This window comes from Canis lupus, chromosome 22, assembly GCF_048164855.1.
Source record: "Canis lupus baileyi chromosome 22, mCanLup2.hap1, whole genome shotgun sequence".
Classification (NCBI taxonomy): Eukaryota; Metazoa; Chordata; class Mammalia; order Carnivora; family Canidae; genus Canis; species Canis lupus.
The window spans coordinates 28,733,832-28,759,163 of record NC_132859.1 but is presented as its reverse complement, the minus strand read 5'-3'; the positions used below and the strand labels follow the sequence as shown (position 1 = coordinate 28,759,163).

The 25,332-nt window shown below is 38.5% G+C and overlaps 1 protein-coding gene across 1 annotated transcript in view; it reads right to left on the bottom strand.

Moving 5' to 3' along the window:
- The window catches only part of KCNH8 (potassium voltage-gated channel subfamily H member 8), a 368,594-nt gene that overhangs the window by 235,136 nt on the left and 108,126 nt on the right, over nt 1–25,332 (bottom strand). The window contains exon 2 of the mRNA XM_072792921.1: nt 5,468–5,701. Coding sequence (XP_072649022.1) covers nt 5,468–5,701 — 234 coding nt within the window. The remainder of the gene's footprint in view (nt 1–5,467; nt 5,702–25,332) is intronic.

Sequence of the window (25,332 nt, the reverse complement as noted above, 5' to 3'; positions counted from 1 at the left end):
AGCAACTAATGTACTAGGCAAAGAATGATATGAATAATATGAGCAAACTGAGCTCAGGAGGGCACATAAACAGAAGACAAAGGATTGAAGATTTTTAAAGAGAAGAAATACATTGTGAATGCATACCACAAGAATAAGGGAAAGGAAATAAACTACACATGGTTAAAAAAAAAAAAGGGAAAAAAAAGAAATGAAAAAGACAAAGTGATAAAGAACACGCAAAGAGGACCCAATAGAGATATAATTGGATGTTATTAAAGAGGAGAGTCAAAGCAATAGGAAAAATAATAATGACAATTACAATTCAAGAAAAATTTCCTACAATAAAAGAGACTTAAATAAATAAGAAAGGACATATAACATATCAGAAGTAAAATCTGACTCTAAACATTCTGTATCAACTATCCGTAAACTGTGGCCTGAAGGCCAAATCTAACCTACTTTCTGTTTTTGTCAACATAGACACATTGTGAGACAGCCCACCTAGTCATTTACATATTTTCCAGGGCTGCTTCACACTACAGTGACAGAAAGGAGTACTTGAGACAGATTGCCTGCAATACATATAGTATTTACTATCTGGCCCTTTACAAACAGGTGTGCTGACCCATGGCCTATGCCAAAATATACACCAGTAAAAATATTGGATTAAAATAAAAAATAAATAAAAATAAAATAAAATAAATTCATTGAACATCCAGGACAAAACATCAAGATACTTAAATAGCAACACTTCTAAGGTAAAATAATACTCTATACCAGTACATAAGGGAATAACATAATTGAGATATTTAAATGAAGAAAATATGAACCAAAAGCTTAATTTTCAGCCAAACTGATCTATCAGTCTAAAGGCCACAGTTACACAGTTATTAACAAGCAAGAATTCAGAGAAAACAGTTCCCATGAGCTCTTTCTGAGATGGCTCAGAGATCAGGCTTCAGGAAATCAAGAAGAGATTGGAGAAGCTTTGGACTAAGGATATACGGTTATCATTAAGCATATTTAACAATAGCAGTAAGATTAAATGACAGAGTATAAGAATGACAAAATATATGCAATTGCTATTTGCTGACAATGTAAATATAACTATGAAAGAGGTCAGAGAGGAAGAAGGGAGACTACGAGGAGAGCAGAATGAACATGCTGTCTTACAGATGATAACTGATACAAAAAAATATTACTTTAAATAATCAGGGGAAAGGATAAGAAGGAAGAATTGGCTCCCGGCTAGTCACAACATTGTTTATTGTAGGAAATGAAGACAAAATCTTGAGAAAGTGGACTGTAAGTACCCTAAAGGTAAATAAATGCCTCATGTTAAGGATAACTTTTAGAAAAAGACACAAACTTTCTAAGTAATAAAAGTATTTAAAAGAGAGAGGGGCAGAAAAGGCAAAGAAAACAGACCACATTCCAGTAGGAACGCAGAAGTCCATCAACAGACGATTGAATAGATGATGATAGATTCAGATGATATCATACTATGCAGCTATAAAAGAGAATGAATGACTTTTAGCATACATTGTTCTACAAGGTATACACAGTCCTAGAGAATATATACTGTTCTGCTGAAGTGCAGAATACTGTGCAAAGTATGCTCTGTATAAGAAAAGGAGAAAACCACAAAGATTTTAGTATTGCGCATATTAAAAGAAACAATGACAGAATGAACACAAATTAATAAAATGGTTAGCCTTGGTTGATAGCCATACATCTGTTTGCCTAGAATAGCCCTAGTTAATGCCTTTTGATATCAACAGAAGTGGAGGAGACTGCTTTTTGAAAAGGCATCTTAATGGTACTCATTTCTGATATAGGTAGACCCTTGACTATCTAGAGGGAGGATAAGTAATGAGAACTGTTAACTACTAAACATGAAAGTGTAAAATATTATCGCCATTTTAGACAAAAGTCTGCATTGTATTTTTTTTATGTGTGAATTGTATGTAGGTGCTTTACTTGAAATAAATGGGATTCTTAATACAATCATACACAATGTGACAACACAATACTGAACAAATTTATAAATCAGTGATTACTTTTTTATGGTAATTATGCAATTGCTTTATTTTTTGAAAATAGATGATCTTATTGAAGTATAATTGAAATAAAATGTTATATTAGTTTCAAATATATACTGATTTGACAATTATACACATTTTGCTATGCTCACCATAGCATACCAAATGTAGATTTATATTATGTTTATCTGTGAAACTGTCTTCCTAATTATTACTTAATTTTTAAAAATCTTATTCTTTCTTTATATTGGCCTTTTCATCTGTAATATGACAATGTAAGAGTATCTCTCTTTTAAAATTGTTTTAGGATAGACAGAAGACATCAATAGACACTTTTCCAAAAAAGACATCCAAATGGTTAATAGATACATGAAAAGATTCCCAATATCACTCATCATCAGGAAATAGAAATCAAAACCACAATGAGATACCTACCACCTCACACCTCTCAGGATGGCTAAAATTAACAATATTAACAACACAAGAAACAACAGGTATTAGTGAGGATGCAGAGAAAGGGGAACCCTCTTGCACTGTTGGTGTAATGCAAACTGGTGCAGTCACTCTGGAAAACAGTGTGGAGTTTCCTCAAAAAGTGAAAAATAGAACTATCTTATGATCCAGGCATCACATTACTAGGTATTTACCCAAAAGATACAAAAATACAGATTGAAGGGGTATATGGACTTTGATATTTATAGCAGCATTATCAATAATAGCCAAATGAAGGCGAGAAGGAGGACTGTTGAGGGCATAAGCTTTGTTTTAAAAATCAGAAATCCAGACATCCTCTGAAGTATCCATAAGTCCCTCTAATGATCACTTTCAATTCCATTCAGCAAACATTTCCTGCGAACTAACTGTCTGACGGACCCTGCTCTAAACTCAAGCTCTACCTGCTGGACATGTTGAAACAACTCATGTATTGGTTGTGCTTCAAAGGTTCACCATTGTATGTGGAGAGAGATATTTACAAAACTAGCTAACATACAGCATGATTATCAGAGGGAAGGGAGCAATTTTCAATCACTTATAATTGGATCAATTTATTGGCTCAAAATGTCAGACAATTCTCCATATTGATTGGGTTACAGCAGACTGGTGCCTTTAATCATTTCCACCCAAGGAGGTCCAAGGCTATAGACATCTTATAAAATCCTGGGCTCAGGAAATTCTTTTGGGTGTTGACTCCCACACTGTACTCCGTATTTTCTACCTTTCTGGCCTCTAAAGTTTCCATCCTTTGGGCTTCCCATCTAGATTCTGCCCCTTGGCCTAAACCTTTCTCAGTGCTGCCACATTTAGATATTTTGAGCTGGCTTAAAAAGGAAGACGTTCAGATGGATCTGGAGTTACCTATACAAGGGACCTATCTTGAGAAGGACAAATCTGCAGTCAGCGGATAATTTAGACAAATATCCCTTTTCTCTTTGTTCCACCAGATGGTGGTTTTATCACTCCTGACCAGTCTGCATTCTCCATGGCATCTCCTATTTTCTTCTATCTCAGGCTCTCTTCGGTGATTGCGGTATAATTACACAGAGCTGGAGTCCTTTTATTTTATCATATTTGCTACACAGGCCTTATCTATTGACACTGGGAAGGACACAAAGGTCTGAACTATGTTCCTAATACCAAAGCACTGGATATTCTGTTCCTCCTAGAATGGTACTTTCCAATAATTCATGACTACCATGTATCCAAAATTCACATGATCAAAGACTGTCCTCCAAAGACAAATAAGTTATAAAAGAAGATGAGGTTCCCATGTTCAGGACGCTATACCTCTTCCTGACGGTGACCCCAATACTAAGTGCTGAGAGCAAAATATAGAGGCTTGAAATGCTGCTAATCATCAGCAATGTACAGGATAGCCTCCCACAACAAATTTACCAACCCAAAAAATCAACAGTGCCAAAGCTGAGAAACCCAGAGTTAGAATGCAATTTAGATTTTGTAACAAAAAGACCCCAAAATGAAATGATTCCAGTAAGAGAAATTTATTTTCTCATCGTTCTGGAGGCTGCAAATGAAGATCAGGGTGCTGACAGGGCTGTTTTATCTTGAGGCCTCTCTCATCCTGTACTTACATAACCTTTCATCCATGTGCCTGTATCGTTGGTATCTCTTCTTCTTATAAGGACACTAGTCATTTGGATGTGGGCCCCACCCTTATGATCTCATTTAACTCTAATCACCTCTCTAAAGGCCCTCTCTCCAAATGCAGTCACAGTGGGGTTAGAGCTTCAACATATGAATTTTGAGGACACACAATACAGTCCATAATATTATGGGAAGGGAGAAGAAAAATTAGATGACAAACAATTCTATTTTTTAGGCATTTTTCCTAAAAGTTACATAAATCATTCTTTTGCATATCACTGGCCCAAAATTTTGTCACACCCAGCCCAACTTCAAAAGAGGTGAGGAAGTCTATTCTCTAGCTTGGTAGCCCTGCATGGAAATAAATCTCGACAGCGATGTTATTTCAGGGAAAACTATTAAAGAAAAAGAATTTTAGAAATTGGAAAATGACAATCTGTTCTCTTTTTTTAAAAAAGATTTAATTTATTTATTCATGAGAGACACAGAGAGAGAGGCAGAGACATAGGAAGAGGGATCGTGACCTGAGCCAAAGGCAGATGCTCAACCACTGAGTCACCCAGGTGCCCCAATCTGTTCTAATTTTGAGTTGGCATTTCCCCAGGATCATGCCTCTTGGATTCATCCAAACTACCAGGACCCATGAGGTAAAGAAACCAATTCCTACTTCAGACCCAAGCACTGCAGATACCATACCGGTCCCTATATCTTCTTTTATTTAGAAAAGAGACACAAAACCAGCCACAGGAAAACACTTTCCTCAGCAGCAATTTTGAGTCTAGGCAAATTTATTCCTACTCTGAGGTACACCACGTGCCTCTTATTTTGTCTTTTAAAAAGTAGTGAGAAAGGCTCCGTGGCCAAGGAACTGGAAGAGAAAATGCCTATGCTGTCCTTTACATTAACTTCCTCTTCTGCCAGTGAACACTCGGATTTCTGTCTTAATGACTGTGGTTCAGATGTGGTTCTTAAAGGCACGTAATTTGGAGAATATCCCTGGATAAGATCATCTATTAATAATATATTAACAACTATCATATCTAATATGTATTTTAAGAATGACCTAGTGAAATTATAAGACACTTCACTTTAACATATAGTCATTTAGTTAATATATAACATTGAACAGTTATAATTCTAATGCTAAATTTTCAAGCAGTTTATGCTGCTAATGGCTAAAACATGACTATTGCCCGAGTCGTTTGTGGAACTTCAATAACAGTGTATATTTATGGGAAATGCCAGTAAGCTTGAATGTGAGTTATGGAGTAATTACTGAGTTGAAAGCAGGTGATCCTTCCCAACTGCCCAATGAGCACCAGTCTAGGAAAGCCACTCACCGTTCTTCTTGTAGAACATAATTTCTCCTTTGAATTCTGTTTTCTCCTCCAATGACTTTTCTATTTGAAGCATCAGCTGCTCATTGGTTTCAACTCCAAATAAGAATTTGCAGCTGCAACTCTTCTGCATGACTTCAGTCCGGGCGAATCCAGCGAGCTCACAGAAGCCATCAGAACAGTAGACTATGGGGAACCCCTTAGCCACCTGGGCATTCGCAAGGATGAAGTTGCTATCTGTAGAACAACAAGAAGACACTCAGGCACTACATGAGCATGAGGAACTCTTTTTTAAAATCATAGTTTCAGGAGAAATTATGAGCACATGTGTTTAGCTAACAGTGCCTAAAACGCATGTCCTGATGTGCTGGGGTGAGAAAAAGACAGTCTAAAACACTGACCAGCAGAAATATGTATTAAGCTCTGATTCTGGCTTGCATTTTGAAACACACTACAGAGGGAATACAGTTTTCATTGGCCTGCTTCAAAGCACTTAACTATCTAGTTGGCAGTCAGGTAGGCACTATTGGGCATAATTTTGGGCTCAAGCCCTGAATCTCCTGCTTGATGTATATACATAAACTTGAACAAGTTATTCACACACTATACTTCAGTTTCCTTAGGTTTGATTTCTCTAAAAGCAGACCCCAAATGAGGATTCGAGTGTAAGACATTTACTTGGCAAGTGATTTCAGGAAGTAAGACAGTAGGAAATTGAGAAAGGGAAGGCAGGAACGGTAATAAAAAGTAGGAGAAAGGGTTTTAGTGCTATGGCAGGTGGGAGGTTATACAGGGACCCTAGAATTGACCAAGGACCACAACATGGAATTTTCTCACTAAGGGGAAAGGTGTGTCATAGGAATTAATGAGAAATGTACATAATGTGCTTTGTGAAGTCTGTGGCACAAATAAGTATTCAACAAAAATTGTTGAGTATTATTCACATCTTTATGGTCATTATGTTAACAAATAAGAATCAGAGGACAATCAAAAATAGCAGAGTATTAAGTGCTTGGAGATAACCTCTACAAGACAGTGTGAAAGGCAATATTTAGGGAAGGTTCCTATAGGATGAATCTTTTTGAGATTAATTTTGAGGTTTGAATATATTTATAAGCAAAAAGACACATATTGGGGATGGGCTGTAAGAGAAGGCATTTACAAAATCTGCTGGTAGGTGACTTTTAGGTTCAGAATGAATTAGAGATTATTATTATATCATTCATTCATTCTTTCACAAAGCAAATGTTGGACAATATATTAGACAATATTAGAGGCTAGTATTTTTAAAAATAACACAAGTAAAAATACAAAGAACCACAGTGGTTGTTAGATGAAAAAATCAAGATTCAATATAATATGTTATTAGATGAACTATTTGTCTGAAAATATATAAACACATATAAACATATATATGTATATCCAAATATGAAATGCTTGTGTGTACCCAAAAATAAGTGGAATACCTTGGCAACTGTAGATATCTTTAGAGAGAACAACATTGGGCAAAGGTGGTAGGCACACTTATTTTTACCATACACCTACCATACACTTTTAAAGTTATACTACATGCTTTATATATTGCATATTCAAAAACCAGAATGTTTTAAAAATGTTTCCAGCAGACAGCCTATCTTGAGCAAGAAGGAATTCCAGCTATTTCTCATTGGTCAATAACACAAACAGTGAAGAGCTCTTCCATGGGCTTCCTCATCATATTTTTAAACATCTGTTTCATGTTTCCATAGCCCACTATCCGCTATGAGAACCAAATCCATTCTACCCACTTTGCTCCAATCAGCCCTTAGCCCAGAGCACCAATTCTAGTGCTAACATCTGCATCCTGCCTCAACTGGGCTGGCTTGTCTACCCTCCCTGGGGAAAAAAGCCAGAGCTAAAGTCCTACACTGGGAAGCCTTTGACAGCATGTTGTTTTGAAGCCACAGGAAGAATTAAATTATCTGAGACTAATATTTAATTCTGCCACACTTTGCAGAAGCATTTATTAACTGTGTACTACATGTCGGACTTTGTTCCAGGTGTAGAGACAAAAAGTTTACTGGATGCAGTCTCTGCGCTTGAGAATCAGTAATGAGCCTGCCAGAGTTTCCAGCTAGGTCCAGAGGTGGGCACCCTCCTACTGGCTAATGGTCTTCACCCATAGCTCCGCACAACTATGGATCACTCTCTAACCACAGTGTCTTTTCCTCTTCCCATTCTAAAACTTTGGCTGAGAGATTGCTTAGAAAATGTAAATACATAGCATTGGCAAAGTACTCAAGCATCCTGAAAGAGCTTTTAATGCATTTTCAGAAGCCATTTTTTAGTCGACTATTGACATGTTTATTGACTTTCTACTATATGTCAGGTGACTTGATTCTACCATATGGCAGGACCTACGGGGAGATGATGGTGGGTGTTAAAAGATGAAGAAGGTATAGTCTCTAGCTCTAGATTACTACAATTTAATTAAAGAAATGCATGAATATCAATAACACTAAAACACAGCTAATGTAGGTACCAAATGAATGGTACACAGATGATATGCACTACTAGAGTTGAGAGATTAAAGATTCTGAGCTTTGAAAATGGTTAATGTGGAGTAAGACAGAAATAGGTGGAGATGATCAACCAAAAGTCCTGGAAGGTCAGAAGCAGATGCCAGGATGGAATAGGCTCAGGATAGAGAGCAGCCATTGGAGATAGGAAATAAACGACACCACATTTTGTCCTAAGGTCCAGTTTTCCCATTATTTAAAGGACTACAATAGTTTTCTTTTGTTAGTATTTATCTGGTATATTTCTTATCTTACTACTTTCAACCCTTCCTTCTGGGGATCTATTTTAGTTGTGTCTTGTACATAGCACGTATTTAAATTTTTAAAAAATACCGTATGAACGGGTTAGGTCTAAGTGGTTCAGTCAGTTGAGCATCAGACTCTTGATTTGGGCTCAGGATCCTGAGAGCAGGGGGGCTTTGCACAGGGAGTGGAGCCTGCTTGGGGTTCTCTCTCTCCCTTTGCCCTCCCCCCTCAAAACTACAATATGAAGATACTTCGATCAACCTAAGATCAATACGTTTACCCTTATCATTATTACTATCTTAAATTGTTTTCCAACTAACTTAATTTGTGCTTTTCTTCACCATTATTTTGCCTTTTCCATTCTCAAAACTGAAGAAATATAACTTACCTAAAAAAACTGTATAATAATATTTAACATCAACAATAAATACCCACCATAGATCATACATCCAGCAAAACTCCCTCTGTGCACCACATGGATTGTATTTCCCTCCTTCCCCAGAGAAGAAACCCAAAGCTTGAATTTTTGTAATAACCATTCCCATTCATATTTTACCACTTACATATGTATCTTTACACAACAAATTGCCTATTTCCCCCCGATTTTATGGCATACATTACAGTATTTCCTTCTACATAGTTCTTAGTGACTTGGTTCTTTCATCAATTTCCTTAGCGTCCTTATAATTGTTTACATAAGAAGAGACCAGCCCTTCTGGAGCTACAATAAGCTTTTGAAAAAAGCTTCTAAAGGACTCACCAAATTGCCTAAACTGTGTGTTCAATTAAGGATTATACTGTGTTGTGGGGCGGGGACAGATGGTGGAGGAGTAGGGTCCCCAAGGCACCTGGCCCCACCAACTTAGGTAGATAACTTTCAAATCAACCTGAAAACCTACGAATTCGACCTGAGATTTAAAGAGAGAACAGCTGGAACGCTACAGAGAGAAGGATTTTCACTTCTAACAAAGTGGGAAGGCAGGAAAAATATAAAAAAAGAATCAAGTGGGGGAGGGGCCCCTACGAGGAGGTGGCAAGAGCCTCGGGACAGGAGAGCCCCCGGGAGAAGCAGGTACTTTGAGAATCCGCACCGGACCCTTCCGGAGGGAGAGGCGCTGAGCAGGGAACCCGGGCAGAGCCGCAGGAGGGCAGCGGGGCCTCCAGGATCCCGGGGTCACTGGCAGAGGAGGGCGCCGGGGGGAGCGCCCCACACACCCGGTCGGATCTCGGTAAAGGGCTGGAGCGCCCGGCGGGGCCTCGGGAGAAGCCGGTGGGTCAGGCGGGGGCTCCGGGCGGAGGGGGCTGCGCCCTGATGCCTTCGGGAGCCCGGCCCGGGGGGCGCGATTCCAGCAGCGCAGGCCCCGGATCCCAAGGCACCGGGGGACACAGCCCAGGATCCTGCGGTCCCCTCGGGAGGGTCGGAGGCAGGGAGGGCACAGGACAGCGAGGACGGTCCTGCCACAGGGCGCCCCCGAGCCGTGCAGGTCAGCGCCCCCCGCCCCGGGAGCATCTAGGCCAGTGCGCACTGGGAGCTGCGGCAGTTACTGCGGGAGCCGACTCCAGGGCTAGAGAGGTGGCCACCGCCTGTGGGGTTGTTCCTCCTGGTGTCACCCTGTGCCTGGGAATGAAGGGACTAACAGGGATCAGGGGCCTCACAGGATAAACAGCTCACCTGAGTCTAGCACCTGGCAGGGGGCGGGCAGCTCCCCCAGGTGCACACACCTGAGAATCAGCACAGCAGCCCCTCCCCCAGAAGACCAGCTGGAAGGACAGCGGAGAGCATGTGCTTGACAGAGCAGCACTGGAAAGCTCCAGGGGAAGTCAGAGGGATTTACGGTATATAGAACCAGAGGGTACCCCTCCTTTTTTTTCCCTTCTTTTTTCCAGTACAACTCATTTTTATACCAGGCTGTAAATTTCCATTTTTTTTCTCTTTTCCCACCTTAACTATAATATTTTACCACCTCTTCATTTTTAAGATTCTTAAAAGATTCTTCCTTTTTGACTTTGATATTCCTACAATTACAGGTCCTAGATATATTTTCCACTTCTAGATTCCCTTCAACATACTCAACTTAATTTGGGGAGATATACAAGATATGTTTTTTGTTGTTGTTTTGTGTTTTTTGTTTTTTCTGTCTCATTTATTTCTACAATGGCATAAGTTAATACCTTCTAAAACATGACAAGTATGCACCCAGAACCAAGTGGTATGCCATTCCGTGAGATTCCTCATTCCCATTCTGCCCCCCTCTTTTATCTCATTTATGTTTTGGTGGTCAATGTTGGAGCCCTCTACAAGTGTTTCTGATATATATAAATTTGGAACTAAGCATCTTCTAAGTTACAGAACTTAATATACTCAGAAACAAGAGGATTACCCTCTAGAACCCCTCAGGTAGACTACATTTTCCCTCCACTACAACTTCTTCACCACCACCATCTCCCAGTCCCCCCTTTTTTCCTTCTCCTTTTTTTTTCTTTTTTCTTTTCTTTTCTTTTCTTTTCTTTTCTTTTTTCTCTTTTCTTTTCTTTTCTTTTTCTTTTCTTTTTTTTCTTCCTTAGGATTCCTGGCCTTTTATTTTTTACTACTTTGTTTTACAATTTGTTTTTCTCTTTAGTGGTCCTTTTGTTTTATTTTGTTCTGATCTTTGTTTTCAATTTCTGGTCTCTGACCTCGGCAGAATCATCTAGGGTGAAATTTACTTAGGTCTTGATTGATATTCTTGATGCAGCCTGCTCATACAGCCACCCTGCACTGAGCAAAATGACTAGAAAGAAGAATTCACCACAAAATAAAGAATCAGAAACAGTACTCTCTGCCACAGAGTTATAGAATTTGGATTATAATTCGATGTCAGAAAGCTAATTCAGAAGCACAATTATAAAGCTACTGGTGGCGCTGGAAAAAAGCATAAAGGATTCAAGAAACTTCATGACTGCAGAATTGAGATGTAATCAGGCAGAAATTAAAAATCAAATGAGATGCAATCCAAAATGGAGGTCCTAACGATGAGGGTTAATGAGGTAGAAGAAAGAGTGAGTAACATAGAAGACAAGTTGATGGCAAGGAAGGAAGCTGAGGAAAAAAGAGAAAAACAATTAAAAGACCATGAGGAAAGGTTAAGGGAAATAAATGACAGCCTCAGAAGGAAAAAATCTACATATAACTGGGGTTCCAGAGGGTGCCGAGAAGGACAGAAGACCAGAAAGCATATTTGAACAAATCATACCTGAGAACTTCCCTAATTTGGGGAGGGAAACAGACATTCAGATCCAGGATATAAAGAGATCCCCCTCTAAAATCAATAAAAACCATTCAACACCTTGACATTTAATAGTGAAACTTGCAAATTCCAAAGATAAAGAGAAGATCCTTAAAGCAGCAAGAGACAAGAAATCCCTAACTTATATGGGGAGAAATATTAGATTAACAGCAGACTTCTCCACAGAGACCTGGCAGGCCAGAAAGGGCTGGCAGAATATATTCAGGATCTTAAATGAGAAGAACATACAGCCAAGAACACTTTATCCAGTAAGGCTCTCATTCAGAATAGAAGGAGAGATAAAGAGCTTCCAAGATAGGCAGAAACTGAAAGAATATGTGACCACCAAACCAGCTCTGCAAGAAATATTAAGGGGGACTCTGTAAAAGAAAGAGGAAGCCCAAAGAAATAATCCACAAAAACAGGGCCTGAATAGGTATTATGATGATACTAAATTCATATCTTTCAATAGTAACTCTGAACGTGAATGGGCTTGATCCCATCAAAAGATGCAGGGTTTCAGACTGGATAAAGGCAAGACCCATCTATTTGCTGTCTACAAGAGACTCATTTTAGACCTAAGGACACCTCCAGTCTGAAAATGAAAGGTTGGAGAACCATTTACCATTCAAATGGTCCTCAAAAGAAAGCAGGGGTAACAATCCTCATATCATATAAATTAAAGTTTACCCCAAAGACTGTAGTAATAGATGAAGAGGGACACTATATCAAACTTAAAGGATCTATCCAACAAGAGGACCTAACAATCATGAATGTTTATGCCCCTAATATGGGAGCTGCCAAGTATATCAATCAATTAACAACCGAAGTAAAGACACACTTAGATAATAATACACTAATACTGGGAGACCTCAACACTGAACTTTCTGCAAATGACAGATTTAAGCACAACATCTCCAAAGAAATAAGAGCTTTAAATGATACACTGGACCAGATGGATTTCACAGATATTTACAAAACTTTACATCCAAACGCAACTGAATACACATTCTTCTCAAGTGCACATGGACTTTCTCCAGAATAGACCACATACTGGGTCACAAATCAGGTCTCAACGGATACCAAAAGATTGGGATTGTCCTGCATATTTTCAGATGATAAATGCTTTGAAACTTGAACACAATCACAAGAAGAAATTTGGAAGAAACTCAAACACGTGGAGGTTAGAGAGCATCCTGCTAAAAGATGAAAGGGTCAACCAGGATACTAGAGAAGAATCAAAAAGATTAATGGAAACTAATGAGAATGAAGATACAATCGTCCAAAATCTTTGGGATACAGCAAAAGCAGTCCTAAGAGGGAAATACATTGCAATACAAGCATCCCTCAAAAAATTGGAAAAAACTCAAATACACAAGCTAACCTTGCACTTAAAGGAACTGGAGAAAGAACAGCAAGTAAAACCTACACCAAGCAGAAGAAGAGAGTTAATAAAGATTCGAGCAGAACTCAAAGAAATAGAAACCAGAAGAACTGGAGAACAGATCAACAAAATCAGGAGTTGGTTCTTTGAAAGAATTAATAAGATAGATAAACCATTAGCCAGCCTTATTAAAAACGAAAGAGAAAAGACTTTAATTAATAAAATCATTAATGAAAAAGGAGAGATCACAACCAATACTAAGGAAATACAAACGATTTTAAAAACATATTATGAGCAGCTATACGTCAATAAATTAGGCAATCTAGAAGAAATGGACACATATCTGGAAAACCACAAACTACCAAAACTGGAACAGGAAGAAGCAGACAACCTGAACAGGCCTATAACCAGGGAGAAAATTGAAGCAGTCATCAAAAACCTCCCAAGACACAAAAGTCCAAGGCCAGATGGCTTCCCAGGGGAATCCTACCAAACATTTAAAGAAGAAATAATACCTATTCTACTAAAGCTGTTCTGAAAGATAGAAAGGATGGAATACTTCCCAACTCATTTTATGAGACCAGCATCACCTTAATTCCAAAACCAGACAAAGACCCCACCAAAAAGGAGAATTATAGACCAATATCCCTGATGAACACAGATGCAAAAATTCTCAACAAGATACTAGCCAATAGGATCCGATGGTATATTCAGAAGATTATTCATCATGACCAAGTGGGATTTATCCCTGGGATGCAAGGCTGGCTCAACACTTGTAAAATAATCAACGTGATAGATCATATCAAGTAGAGAAAAAATAAGAACCATATGATCCTCTCAACAGATGCAGAGAAAGCATTTGACAAAATACAGCATCCATTCCTGATCAAAACTCTTCAAAATGTAGGGAAAGAAGGAACATTCCTCAGCATCTTAAAAGCCATCTATGCAAAGCACACAGTAAATATCATTCTCAATGGGGAAATACTGGGAGCCTTTCCCCTAAGATCAGGAGCACAACAGGGATGTCCACTCTCATCACTGCTATTCAACATAGTACTATAAGTCCTAGCCTCTTGCTGAGACAGACAACAAAAATAAAAGGCATTCAAATAGGCAAAGAAGAAGTCAAACTCTTCCTCTTCACAGATGACATGATACTATATATAGAAAACCCAAAAGACTCCACCCCAAGATTGCTAGAACTCTTACAGCAATTTGGCAGTGTGGCACGATACAAAATCAATGCCCAGAAATCAGTGGCATTTCTATACACTAACTATGATACTGTGCAAAGAGAAATTAAGGAGTCAATCCCATTTACAATTGCACCCAAAAGCATATGATACCTAGGAATAAACCTAACCAAAGAGGTAAAGGATCTATACCCTAAAAACTACAGAACACTTCTGAAAGAAATTGAGGAAGACACAAAGAGATGGAAAAATATTCCATGCTCATGGATTGGCAGAATTAATATTGTGAAAATGTCAATGTTACCCAGGGCAATTTACACATTCAGTGCAATCCCTATCAAAATACCATGGACTTTCTTCAGAGAGTTGGAATAAATCATGTTAAGATTTGTAATGGAATTGGGGATCCCTGGATGGCTTAGCAGTTTAGTGCTGCCTTCAGCCCAGGTCATGATCCTGGAGTCCCAGGATCAAGTCCCACATCAGGCTCCCTGTGTGAAGCCTCCTTCTCCCTCTATCTGTGTCCCTGCCTCTCTCTCTCTCTGTATCTCATGAATAAATAAATAAAATATTAAAAAAAAAAGATTTGTGTGGAATCAGAAAAGACCCCGAATAGCCAGGGGAATATTGAAAAAGAAAACCAGAGCTGGGGCATCACAATGCCAGATTTCAGGTTGTACTACAAAGCTGTGATCATTAAGACAGTGTGGTACTGGCACAAAAACAGACACATAGATCAATGAAACAGAATAGAGAACCCAGAAATGGGCCTTCAACTCTATGGTCCACTAGTATTTGACAAAGCAGGAAAGACTATCCACTGGACAAAGGACAGTCTCTTCAATAAATGGTGCTGGGAAAATTGGACAGCCACATCCAGAAGAATGAAACTAGACCATTCTCTTACACCATACACAAAGATAAACTCAAAATGGATGAAAGATCTAAATGTGAGACAAGGTTCCATCGAAATCCTAGAGGAGAACACAGGCAACACCCTTTTTGAACTCGGCCACAGTAACTTCTTGCAAGATACATCCACGAAGGCAAAAGAAACAAAAGCAAAAATGAACTATTGAGACTTCCAGATAAAAAGCTTCTGCACAGCAAAAGAAAGTCAATAAAACTAAAAGACAACCTACAGAATGGGAAAAGATATTTGCAAATGACATATCAGATAAAGGGCTAGTATCGAAGATCTATAAAGAACTTATTAAACTCAACAGCAAAGAAATAAACAATCCAATCATGAAATGGGCAAAAGACATGAACAGAAATCTCACAGAGGAAGACATAGACATGGCCAACACGCACATGAGGAAATGGTCCACATCACTTGCCATCAGGGAAATACAAATCAAAACCACAATGAGATACCACCTCACACCAATGAGAATGGTGAAAATTAACAAGGCAGGAAACCACAAATGTTGGAGAGGATGTGGAGAAAGGGGAACCCTCTTGCACTGTTGGTGGGAATGTGAACTGATACAGCCACTCTGGAAAACTGTGTGGAGGTCCCTCAAAGAGTTAAAAATAGACCTGCCCTAAGACCCAGCAATTGCACTGTTGGGGATTTACCCCAAAGATTCAGATGCAATGAAACGCCGGGACACCTGCACCCCGATGTTTCTAGCAGCAATGTCCACAATAGCCAAACTGTGGAAGGAGCCTCGGTGTCCATCGAAAGATGAGTGGATAAAGAAGATGTGGTTTATGTACACAATGGAATATTACTCAGCCATTAGAAATGACAAATACCCACCATTTGCTTCAACGTGGATGGAACTGGAGGGTATTATGCTGAGTGAAGTAAGTCAATTGGAGAAGGACAAACAGTGTATGTTCTCATTCATTTGGGGAATATAAATAACAGTGAAAGGGAATATAAGGGAAGGGAGAAGAAAAAGACTCCTAACTCGGGGAAACGAACTAGGGGTAATGGAAGGGGAGGTGGGCTGGGGGATGGGGTGACTGGGGGACTGGCACTGAGGGGGGCACTTGATGGGATGAGCACTGGGTGTTATGCTATGTGTTGGCAAATAGAACTCCAATAAAAAAATAAACAAACAAAAAAAAGGATTATACTCTGTTTGGGGTATTTAATTCTTCCTGCAAATATACTGCAAAAACAAAGCAAAAAAAAAATCATGTATTTGGCCTTTCTGTTTATATTTAGCATTTGTCCTCGATATGTAATTGCATTTTAATTCCAAAGAGAATTTAGTGGCAGTCTCCGTGCCTCATAAAGCTTAGTGTACTTGTTACAAGAATAGTCCTTCTGTTTGGGAAAGAGTACCTCCTCTTACCCTGCTATCTACTTGGAAACATATGCTTTTCTGAATACCAGTCCTGGAATCTCCAAAGAAACACGACATTTACTTTAGAATTATGTAAAACAAAGCCATTGCCATAATGATTATGAACCCATCATGGGTATATCACTATCCATACATATGCTAAGCGTATTTAACCTTTTAAGGAATCAATTATGTATATGTGATATGCATCTAAATGCCACACTGCTTTTCCCTGCTTATTTCTAGGTCATCCTTTTGTGCAAATTCATTTTTGAACCGGGAGTAAACAGTAGGATCTAAATGTGTTTACAGTTTAGGCAGTTGATTCTTTCTCTAAATGCTTCCTTAGCAAAAAGCCTGTGTAGATCATCAGAGGGAATCTCAGGGTTGGGGGAGACCCAGGTCCTTTGTTCTGACTTCCTAATACACAGGCACCACTTTCCCGTTCAAATGGAGTTGTACTATTCCTTGTCAGCTCCCCAGGCTCTCTGGGAATGGTGGAAGAAATGGAAAGCTAGAGAAGAAAAGAAGGAGAGAGGGCAAAAGTCAAACCACAACTAACTCCTTTCATCTTTGTGGGGTTTTTTTAAATTTATTTATTTATTATTATTTTTTTAATGAGAACATTGAGGCCTGGAGAACTTTAGATTCTGGTCCAAGGGGATTAAAACTGGTTCTGTGTTTACTCTATCCTGCATTCTTTCTGCAAAGAAGTGACTTGTCCTCTGTTTTCAAGCAGGAATGGGTTAATTCTGGAAAAAATGACTCTAGAAAATAGTCTAAAGCTAATTCTAGAAAATGGGTTATTCTAGAAAATGTTTACCTCTTCTGTTCTGCCAACAGCCCAAATTGATAGTTTTTTCTCTACAGAGATCATTTATTAACCAATCATTGACATATATCAACTCATAAATAAAATACACAAATACATAAATAAAATACCAAGTTCAGCTTTAAAACAAAGTTCATTGATGACATCTCCCAAGCCAGTTTGAGTCTCTTAGCAACCTCCATGTCACTTCCTCATTTTCTCCAGAAAATCAGTATTTTATGACAGCGACTTTCTTGGTTCCAAAATATTTTGCACAGGCCTCCTCCCAGGAGGCAAAGAAATGTAGCTGCGATTCAACAGATCAGGTTTCTGACCTCATGCCAGTGTAGATCAGAATTCTTACAAAATTATTCCATTAAAATATCCCTCCATTGGCTGAAGCCATTAATTTGTATTCTAAGGGATCTTGGGGCATAGATCTAAGTTCAATACTGTTTTTGAAACCCCATGATGAATAAAAACCTATCAAAACTGCATATTCTACTGTGTTGTATATTCATGTTTGAGGAGTTTTGACTTGTTTTAATATGAGTCTGCCAACTTTTTAACTGTTGAAACTTCAGGACGGTGTGCTATTTGTTTTCTATGACTCTGGGGATACCATTTAGCACACCTCAACATAACCTATGCTTGAGAATCATGATGGAAGGTAGACTGATGTGGGAAACAAAGGCAAAAGAAACAAATTCAATTTCCTTACTGCCTATTGACAAGTCCTTTGTTTTTGTTTTTTTTTAAGGTTTTATTTATTTTTTCATGAGAGACACACACACACAGAGACACAGGCAGAGGGAGAAGCAGGCTCCATATAGGGAGCTCAATGTGGGACTCGATCCCAGGACTCCAAGACCATGCCCTGGGCAGAAGGTAGACACTCAGCCGCTGAACCACTGCTGAACCACTCAGGGGCCCGCCCGACAAGTACTTGAAAAGGGTAGAGTGACCTTCCCTCTGGGAGCTCAGCTGCCTCAATATTATTACTTTGCTAAGGGCAGAAAGAAATCTTGGTTTAACATTACCCCGACCTCCAGAATCCTGTAAGTCTTCTTTAACATACAGAATTTCCTTTGGAAACTTCCTTATCCCTACCCCCCAAGATATGTTAACAGTCATTCTCCAAGCTAATAAATATATACATATCTGATTTATATCCGAAAGGTCTCATGGCTAAGTTTTCAGTAATAAATGACCTTTTCCTAACAATGGCCTGCCCCCTCAGGGTCCTGGAAACCTTGTTTTCAAAAGACCTTGGAGGTTTATGCTATCCCTAACCCCCTCCCAACTTGAAAGTGTATAGTCAGTCATCCATCACAATCTGAATGCAGCTCTTTCTGCCCATAGGTCCTGTCTCTGTGCTTTAATAAAACAATCTTTTGCCTGAAGATGTCCCGAGAATTCTTTCTTGACTGTTCCGAACTCCAGGATTTCTACATCATAGACTAGGGCATGCTCCAAAAAATTAGATCCAAAGCAACCCGTTCCAGAGGCCTCAAATACTTCAAGACAACCATCTCTGTATCCGGTCTAAAAATTCTGCATTATGGCAGACCCCTGGAATCATTTGAACCTAAGGAGTTAGTGGTACTTGGCATCAAGGAGGATTCTGTATTCCTTTGGCTCTTTCTGACAATGGCACAGAAATAGAGACTTTGATGGTCCAAATCTTTCTGAAATGTGCTTCTGGTACTGGTTCTCTTTTAAAACCAAATCTTGTGTCATGCTAGCCAGTACTCTATGAACATACTCTGCAGACAAAGTAGATGGGCAAATTTGAGTCCTCCAGCACTCACATTCTCGCAGAGAACAAGAAACAAACATTAACTTTTAAGTTCTTTTAGGAGTTGCCCCATGCTTTCTGAGTAACATTTACATACAGATCCAAGACAGACAACATCTGTCTCCCTTGTGTTATTGATCACTGTCATCTCAAGAGAATACTTTATTCAAGCAAATAGATTATGAATATCCCTGACTTTAAAATATTTAAGTCATCTTTGCACTTTATATCGATTTCAGGGAACTTAATTGTATCATTTCCAAGTATGATGGCATCTTTATTAGATTGGTGGTACTGGCTGCAAGCTAAAATCCTCAGTGTGCTTTGTACCCAAATTTAGGAGGTTGCTTGGATCGAGGACTTTCCTAACCTTATAAAAAAAGTAGTTGAAAAATTTGCAAAGAGGGAATCTCATGGTCCTTGCAATTTATGCATCACCTAGTAGCATGCTTCAGATGGTTACATTGGTAGCTTTCATCCTTTATTTATGGTTTGATTTCCTAAAAACTGTATAAATTATCACTGCAAACAGACAAAAATGAGAAGAACACTATCATAAAGCAAAGCTCAAAGCTGGGATTCTAGTGCTGAAGCTGTAGTAGAGAGCAGTAAGCTCTATCTGTGAATGAGACTATCTAGGTCTTTTCAGTCCAGTAAGCAAACACACAGACAAATATAAACAAATGCACTGCTCCATCTTGTCCCTGGGAATGTGGTCTAGGCCAGCAACATCAGCCTCAGCTGGGAACTTCTTGGAAATGCAGACTTTCAAGCCTCATCCCAGGCCCCTTAAATCACAATCTGTATTTTAACAAGATTCACATGCACATTAATAGTTGAGAAGCTCCTTTAAAATATCATTGGAGAGGTATATGAGATCCTAGTGATAGTTAATGACAGAGAGGGCACCCAAGTGGCTCAGGACAAAAACAGGAAAAAAAGACTTAGTTTTCATGGTATACCTCTTTAAATTGTGAATTTTGTAGTATATACATGTAACACCTATTCAAAAATATCTTCTTAAAGTTTATTTCACCATTTTCCTAAATGGTTGAATAAAAATAACTTGGATAAAAATAAGTAGTAAACTTGATGAAGTTAAAAAATCTAGATAAACAGATTTTGAAATTTCCAAAAGCTCATTAAGGCAAATACATGTTAAGCAAATTTAGTTCACTCTTTATCATAATTTGGTAACTGCAAAATCACTAAGTTTTGCAAATTCCACTTTTTCAGTGGTGTGAGCTTCAATGTTGAGCTATACTAAATTTTAGGTGTATGGTCTATTAAGAGTTGAAGAAATGCGTTGAATTTTGAAAAAGAATGATTTTTATTTATGACAGGGTGACAGTACTTACCAAAAACAAAATGAATGAAGGAGAAACTTTATAAAATCTCAAAGACAATAATAAAATGTACTTAGTATTTTATCTGCACTTGATTCCCTACAAACACATTTGAAATAATATTAAAATGTGCCCTATTTTCTCTAGGTCTTGTCTTACAGAGTTAATCTTTTAGACAAAATGATCTTTTCACATCATTTGTTTACTTTTTAGAAAATGAGTATAACTATCTATACTCTGCCATTAGGAGGCACACAGCAAGGGATAGGGGATTGGTTTATTTGTTCATTAATGTAGTTACAACCTCTATTGTGCCTGACATATAGTAGATGCTCAACAATTCTTAAACAAATAAGTGAAATAAACACATAACCTATAAGCTTTTATTACAGTATACCAAATGAAGTCAATGTTTAGCTCAATCTATTGTTTTATCATGTAGCAATAGCATCTTTGTTTAAATATTTTTTGGGGGGTTTTATTTATTTATTTGAGAGAGAGAGAGAGAGAGAGAGAGAGCATGAGCAGAGGAGGGAAAGGCAGAGGGAGAGAGAGAAGCAGATTCCTCGCTGAGCATGCAGCCCTAAGCAGGGCTCCATCCCAGGACCCTGGGATCATGACTGAGCCTAAGGCAGTTGTTCAACCAACTCAGCCACCTAGGCTCCCCTCTAGCATCTTTGTTTTAAAGATAAAACCAGGTCAACCAGATAAACCTTTATTTTTTCATCCTGACATGCTACTTTTAGCAAAGTCTTTGGTAAGCAGAAATAAACAACTTCGTTTTCTATTAGAAAATCAATTAAGCAAAAACAGTGGGTTAAATAATGTTAAGCCCTTTCTCCAAAATATAAAATGAAGAAATTATAAGGCACTTTTACTTAGTAAAGAAAACTACCATGTTTTACAACAACGTAAATCAGCATTTTGGAATCATCAGGGACTCTTTAGGATCATTCAAAGGTACTTTGTGATTTCCTAATCCAGGATGCTAAATTTTGGCCACTACCCTAGTGTAGGGAGGGAGACTAGTCAGTTCCAAACAGGCCTAGGGAAAAGAACTAAGTATAATGTAAATATCTCTGTATTTGCATATATATTATCCCTGTATTTGCATATAACTCCTGTCCAACCGACCCTACCTCCCTCCCTCCCCAAAATCAAATATGAACCTTGGGGGAGCCTTCTGGAAAGGACAAGGGTTTTTTCCTGCTTTTGCAAAGAGCAGAGGAAGAGAAAGCACCATGTTCACTACACTCTTTCCCTCTTTTCAATATACACGACTGGATAATCTAACAATGCTAACTCCCCCAGAGGGTAAGGTAGTTAGACAATAAAAGATCAGGAAGGTTTTGTGTCTTGCCAGTAGTGGGGCCTGAATTTTCTGGCCCAATTCTCATTTAGTTCAATTTTATTACCTTAAATAAATGTAAATTACCAAATATGTAGCTAATCGTGGTTTAAATTTTATACCTTTGCAAAAGCTTTCTTAGTTTATTTAAAGACAAAGTAAGACCACATGACAATACTTTTGTTCTGACAAACCGAGTAATTTATTTTGTCATCGTATTTGTCCTATTGAAAGGCAGACTACATGGAACCTAGCAAACGAAACTAGCCACGTTCTATGAATACCCAGATTCCCAAAATATTTAATTTAACTTGTCCCCTGGTTATCCTCCAGCACAACCTAGAGTTTGCTTGCAATTATGTTTAATTCAAAGAATATTTCCTTTTAATTTCAAAGAGACTGGAACAGGATCTTTACTTGAGATATACATAAAGGTTTAAAAGAAAGTGATTAATTTAGCCACATTTCATTATTTTTTACACTTAAAGGACTTTTACATTTGAATTTCTGAAGACAAACTATATAGTGTGTTCATTGCCACAGGGTGGACTGATTTCTCCTTTCCCACTCAAGCATTGTTTATACTCTGTGGAAGCTAATGCAATTCAAATGTTTTTCATAATTTGGTAGCGTTTTCCAGAACCTCATCTGTCCACGGCATAATCTTCTCTGCTTCACAGTACTCATGTTAGATTAAACAGGAAAGACGAGTGGTTTTGCAAGAGATAATTGTAAGTTAAATAGCAGGAAACACAAGAGTAAACTAATTTGATAGTTACAGATATTCCATGGCTGTAATATTAGTGCTTTTATTCTAGTGTCTTCTGTAGTAAGGCAGAGAGAGTGCAAAACTTTAATTAAGGTGATACCTTCCAGAGACAGATCTCTGAGAATTTGTAGAGGAGGTGGTGGCCAGAGGAAGATGGCAAAAACTGAGAAACAAACCAACACAGGTGAATGTTGCCTCTGCATTAGGAAACAGATGAGCAGAAAGGAGGCAGGCAAATAAATTAGACAGGCAGAAATAAAGCAGATTAGAGTTGCTGTTTATTAAACTGCTGTGATATGCCAGGCGCTCAGGTCAGTGTTCAGCATTTTAAATTTTTGACCCTCACAACAGCATCTTACTGTAAGTGTCATTACAGATGTAGGGACTTCAGCTCAGAAAGGCTGACTAACCTAACAATGCTCCACAGTAAGTTAAAATATCCTTAGGGCTGCAATATTCTCGATTTCAGTGGAGGACAGGCTGCGGTGAATAGAGCTGGGATACGAGTAGGCGTTCCTCGTCACCGAGTGCAGAGTTTCTCCAAGTGCAGCGTTGGCCTAGCTTGTCCATTGGAATCTCCTGGGTTCACTTATTAAGGTTGCAGTTTTGCAGACCTCACCTCGGGTCTATTAACTTAGAACCTCCAAAGTATGGGAGCCCAGGATCTCCATTTTAAATCAAATCACTAGGTTTGGTTTATTATACAAAAATTGAGACCTTCTGCCCTAATGGAAGGAGGTTCTGATTATATACCCAAACCCCAATTTGAGAAAGAGGTATCTCCTTTGTAGATGAATACATACTCAGTTTCTAAGGTGTGGGAGGATTCCCTTCTATATAATAACCCTTTTGATTTTATGGTTTTCTAAAATTCCTAGAGACACTTTCAATAATTAGCTCAGTGCACAGAAGTATCGAAGTTCAAAGTTTGCAGAGAATAGTGAAGGTCAGTGTATGCCCCAATCTATAGTCCTTTAATCGTCCTCTACAACATTGTATTTTTTGGTTGCACCAGTGCCTAGGGATGGGAACCCCACTGTTTCACAAACTGATGATGTTTTGCTGTGACTATGAAAGGTACTGACCTACCTCACATACAGATTTAAAACATGCTTTTGGTCTTATTACCTAGAATACTCTTTGTAAAGAAAATTATGCCTAACACTCTCCCATTTTATTTTATTTTTTTAAGAGCGAGGGTGAGGGGCAGAGGGAGAGACAGAATCTTACTCAGGCTCCATGCTCAGTGTGGAGCCTGACGAAGGGCACGATATCACACTCCTGAGATTGTGACCTGTCCTGAAATCAAGAGTCAGAAGCTTAACTAACTGAACCACCCAGTGTCCGGCCACTCTACCATTTTAAACTCTTTAAAGGATTTCCATTGCAATTGGAATGAAACTTAAATGCTCTCTACCATGGTCTGTAATGTGCTACCTAAGATTTCACTTACTTTTTTCTGGTATCTGACATTTAAGAATGTTCTTCTGGGCTCTTCCAGGAGCGCCTGGGTGGCTTAGTTGGTTGAACATCTGACTCTTGGTTTCAGTTCCGGTCATGGTCTCAGGTCTGGGGATCAGGATCTGCATGGGGCCCAAGCTCTTTGAGTCTGCTTGAGATTCTCTCCCTCTGTCCCTTCCCCTGTTCACATTCTCTCTCTCTCTTAAATAAATAAATCTTAAAAAAAAAGAAAGAAAAAGAAAGTTCTTCCCAGCTCTTTCCAGCCTTCAGGCTTTTGCTCATGCATTTCTTCTCCCTGTGATTCATCTTAGGTCTCAGATTAAATATTCACTTTTCAGAAGATTCTTTCCTGACCATCTTATCTAAACAGGTCACCCTTCATTTTTCTCTATCATTGTAGCCCTTTCTTTCCTTATGACTATTACCATTTTTACTGATATTTCAACACATAGAGTTGTTTATTTATGATTTATTAGTTAGTCACACTCCAGCCCACTATGCACAAAACTATAAACATACACTAAACTGTAAACTCTATAAGGAAATGATCTGTCTTGTGTATCCTATCATCAAACATGTTATGTGGGTGTGTATTTTTTCTAAGTGAATATTATCTAAGATATGCATGCATGTACACACACACGTGCACACACACACACTCACATCTTTTCCCTCTATGAATGGTATCAGTACATCTGGGTTCTGTAGTCCTGACACTATAGTAGCCACCTAACTTGCAGTATAGAAAACTGTCTTTTCATAAGAAAACTCATTTATGCTAATGTTTAGATTTTAGGTGAAGCACCTTTTAGACCTAAGTCATGAGGAGATATAAATATGAAGTATAACATATCTAGTGGAATTTTACATTTTGGATGAACACTGGTCTACTATACCAGATATCTTAAAATCGGATTCTCACTGTCTCAGTAATAAGCTGTATGATGGTGCCCAAGTCACTTCCTCTTTCTGGGCCTTACTTATTTCATATGGAAAGTGAGGAAATTCATATCCAAGATCCTTTCCAGATCAGACACATGCAGTTCAATGAATTATGGGCACCAAAATATGTGTCAACAGTGACTGGAACATAGTGACTGTAATAAGTGACTTAAAATACTGTATATAATTTTAATCTTATGAACCAAAGATAGGAAGGAAGGGAGGGAGGGAAGGAGAGAGGGAGAGAAAAAAATGAAAGACAGACAAAAGGAAAAAGAGCTTGAATATTAGAATTGAGCAAAAGAAGCATCTTAAAACGACATGGAATATTTCAAACCAGAATTCTTCTGCAGTTTCAGTAAAAGATTTGCATGAGATACTAGTGACCACTTAAGAGTCAGAGACAAATTCTGCCACTCTTTACCTTTGAGAAGAAGATAAGC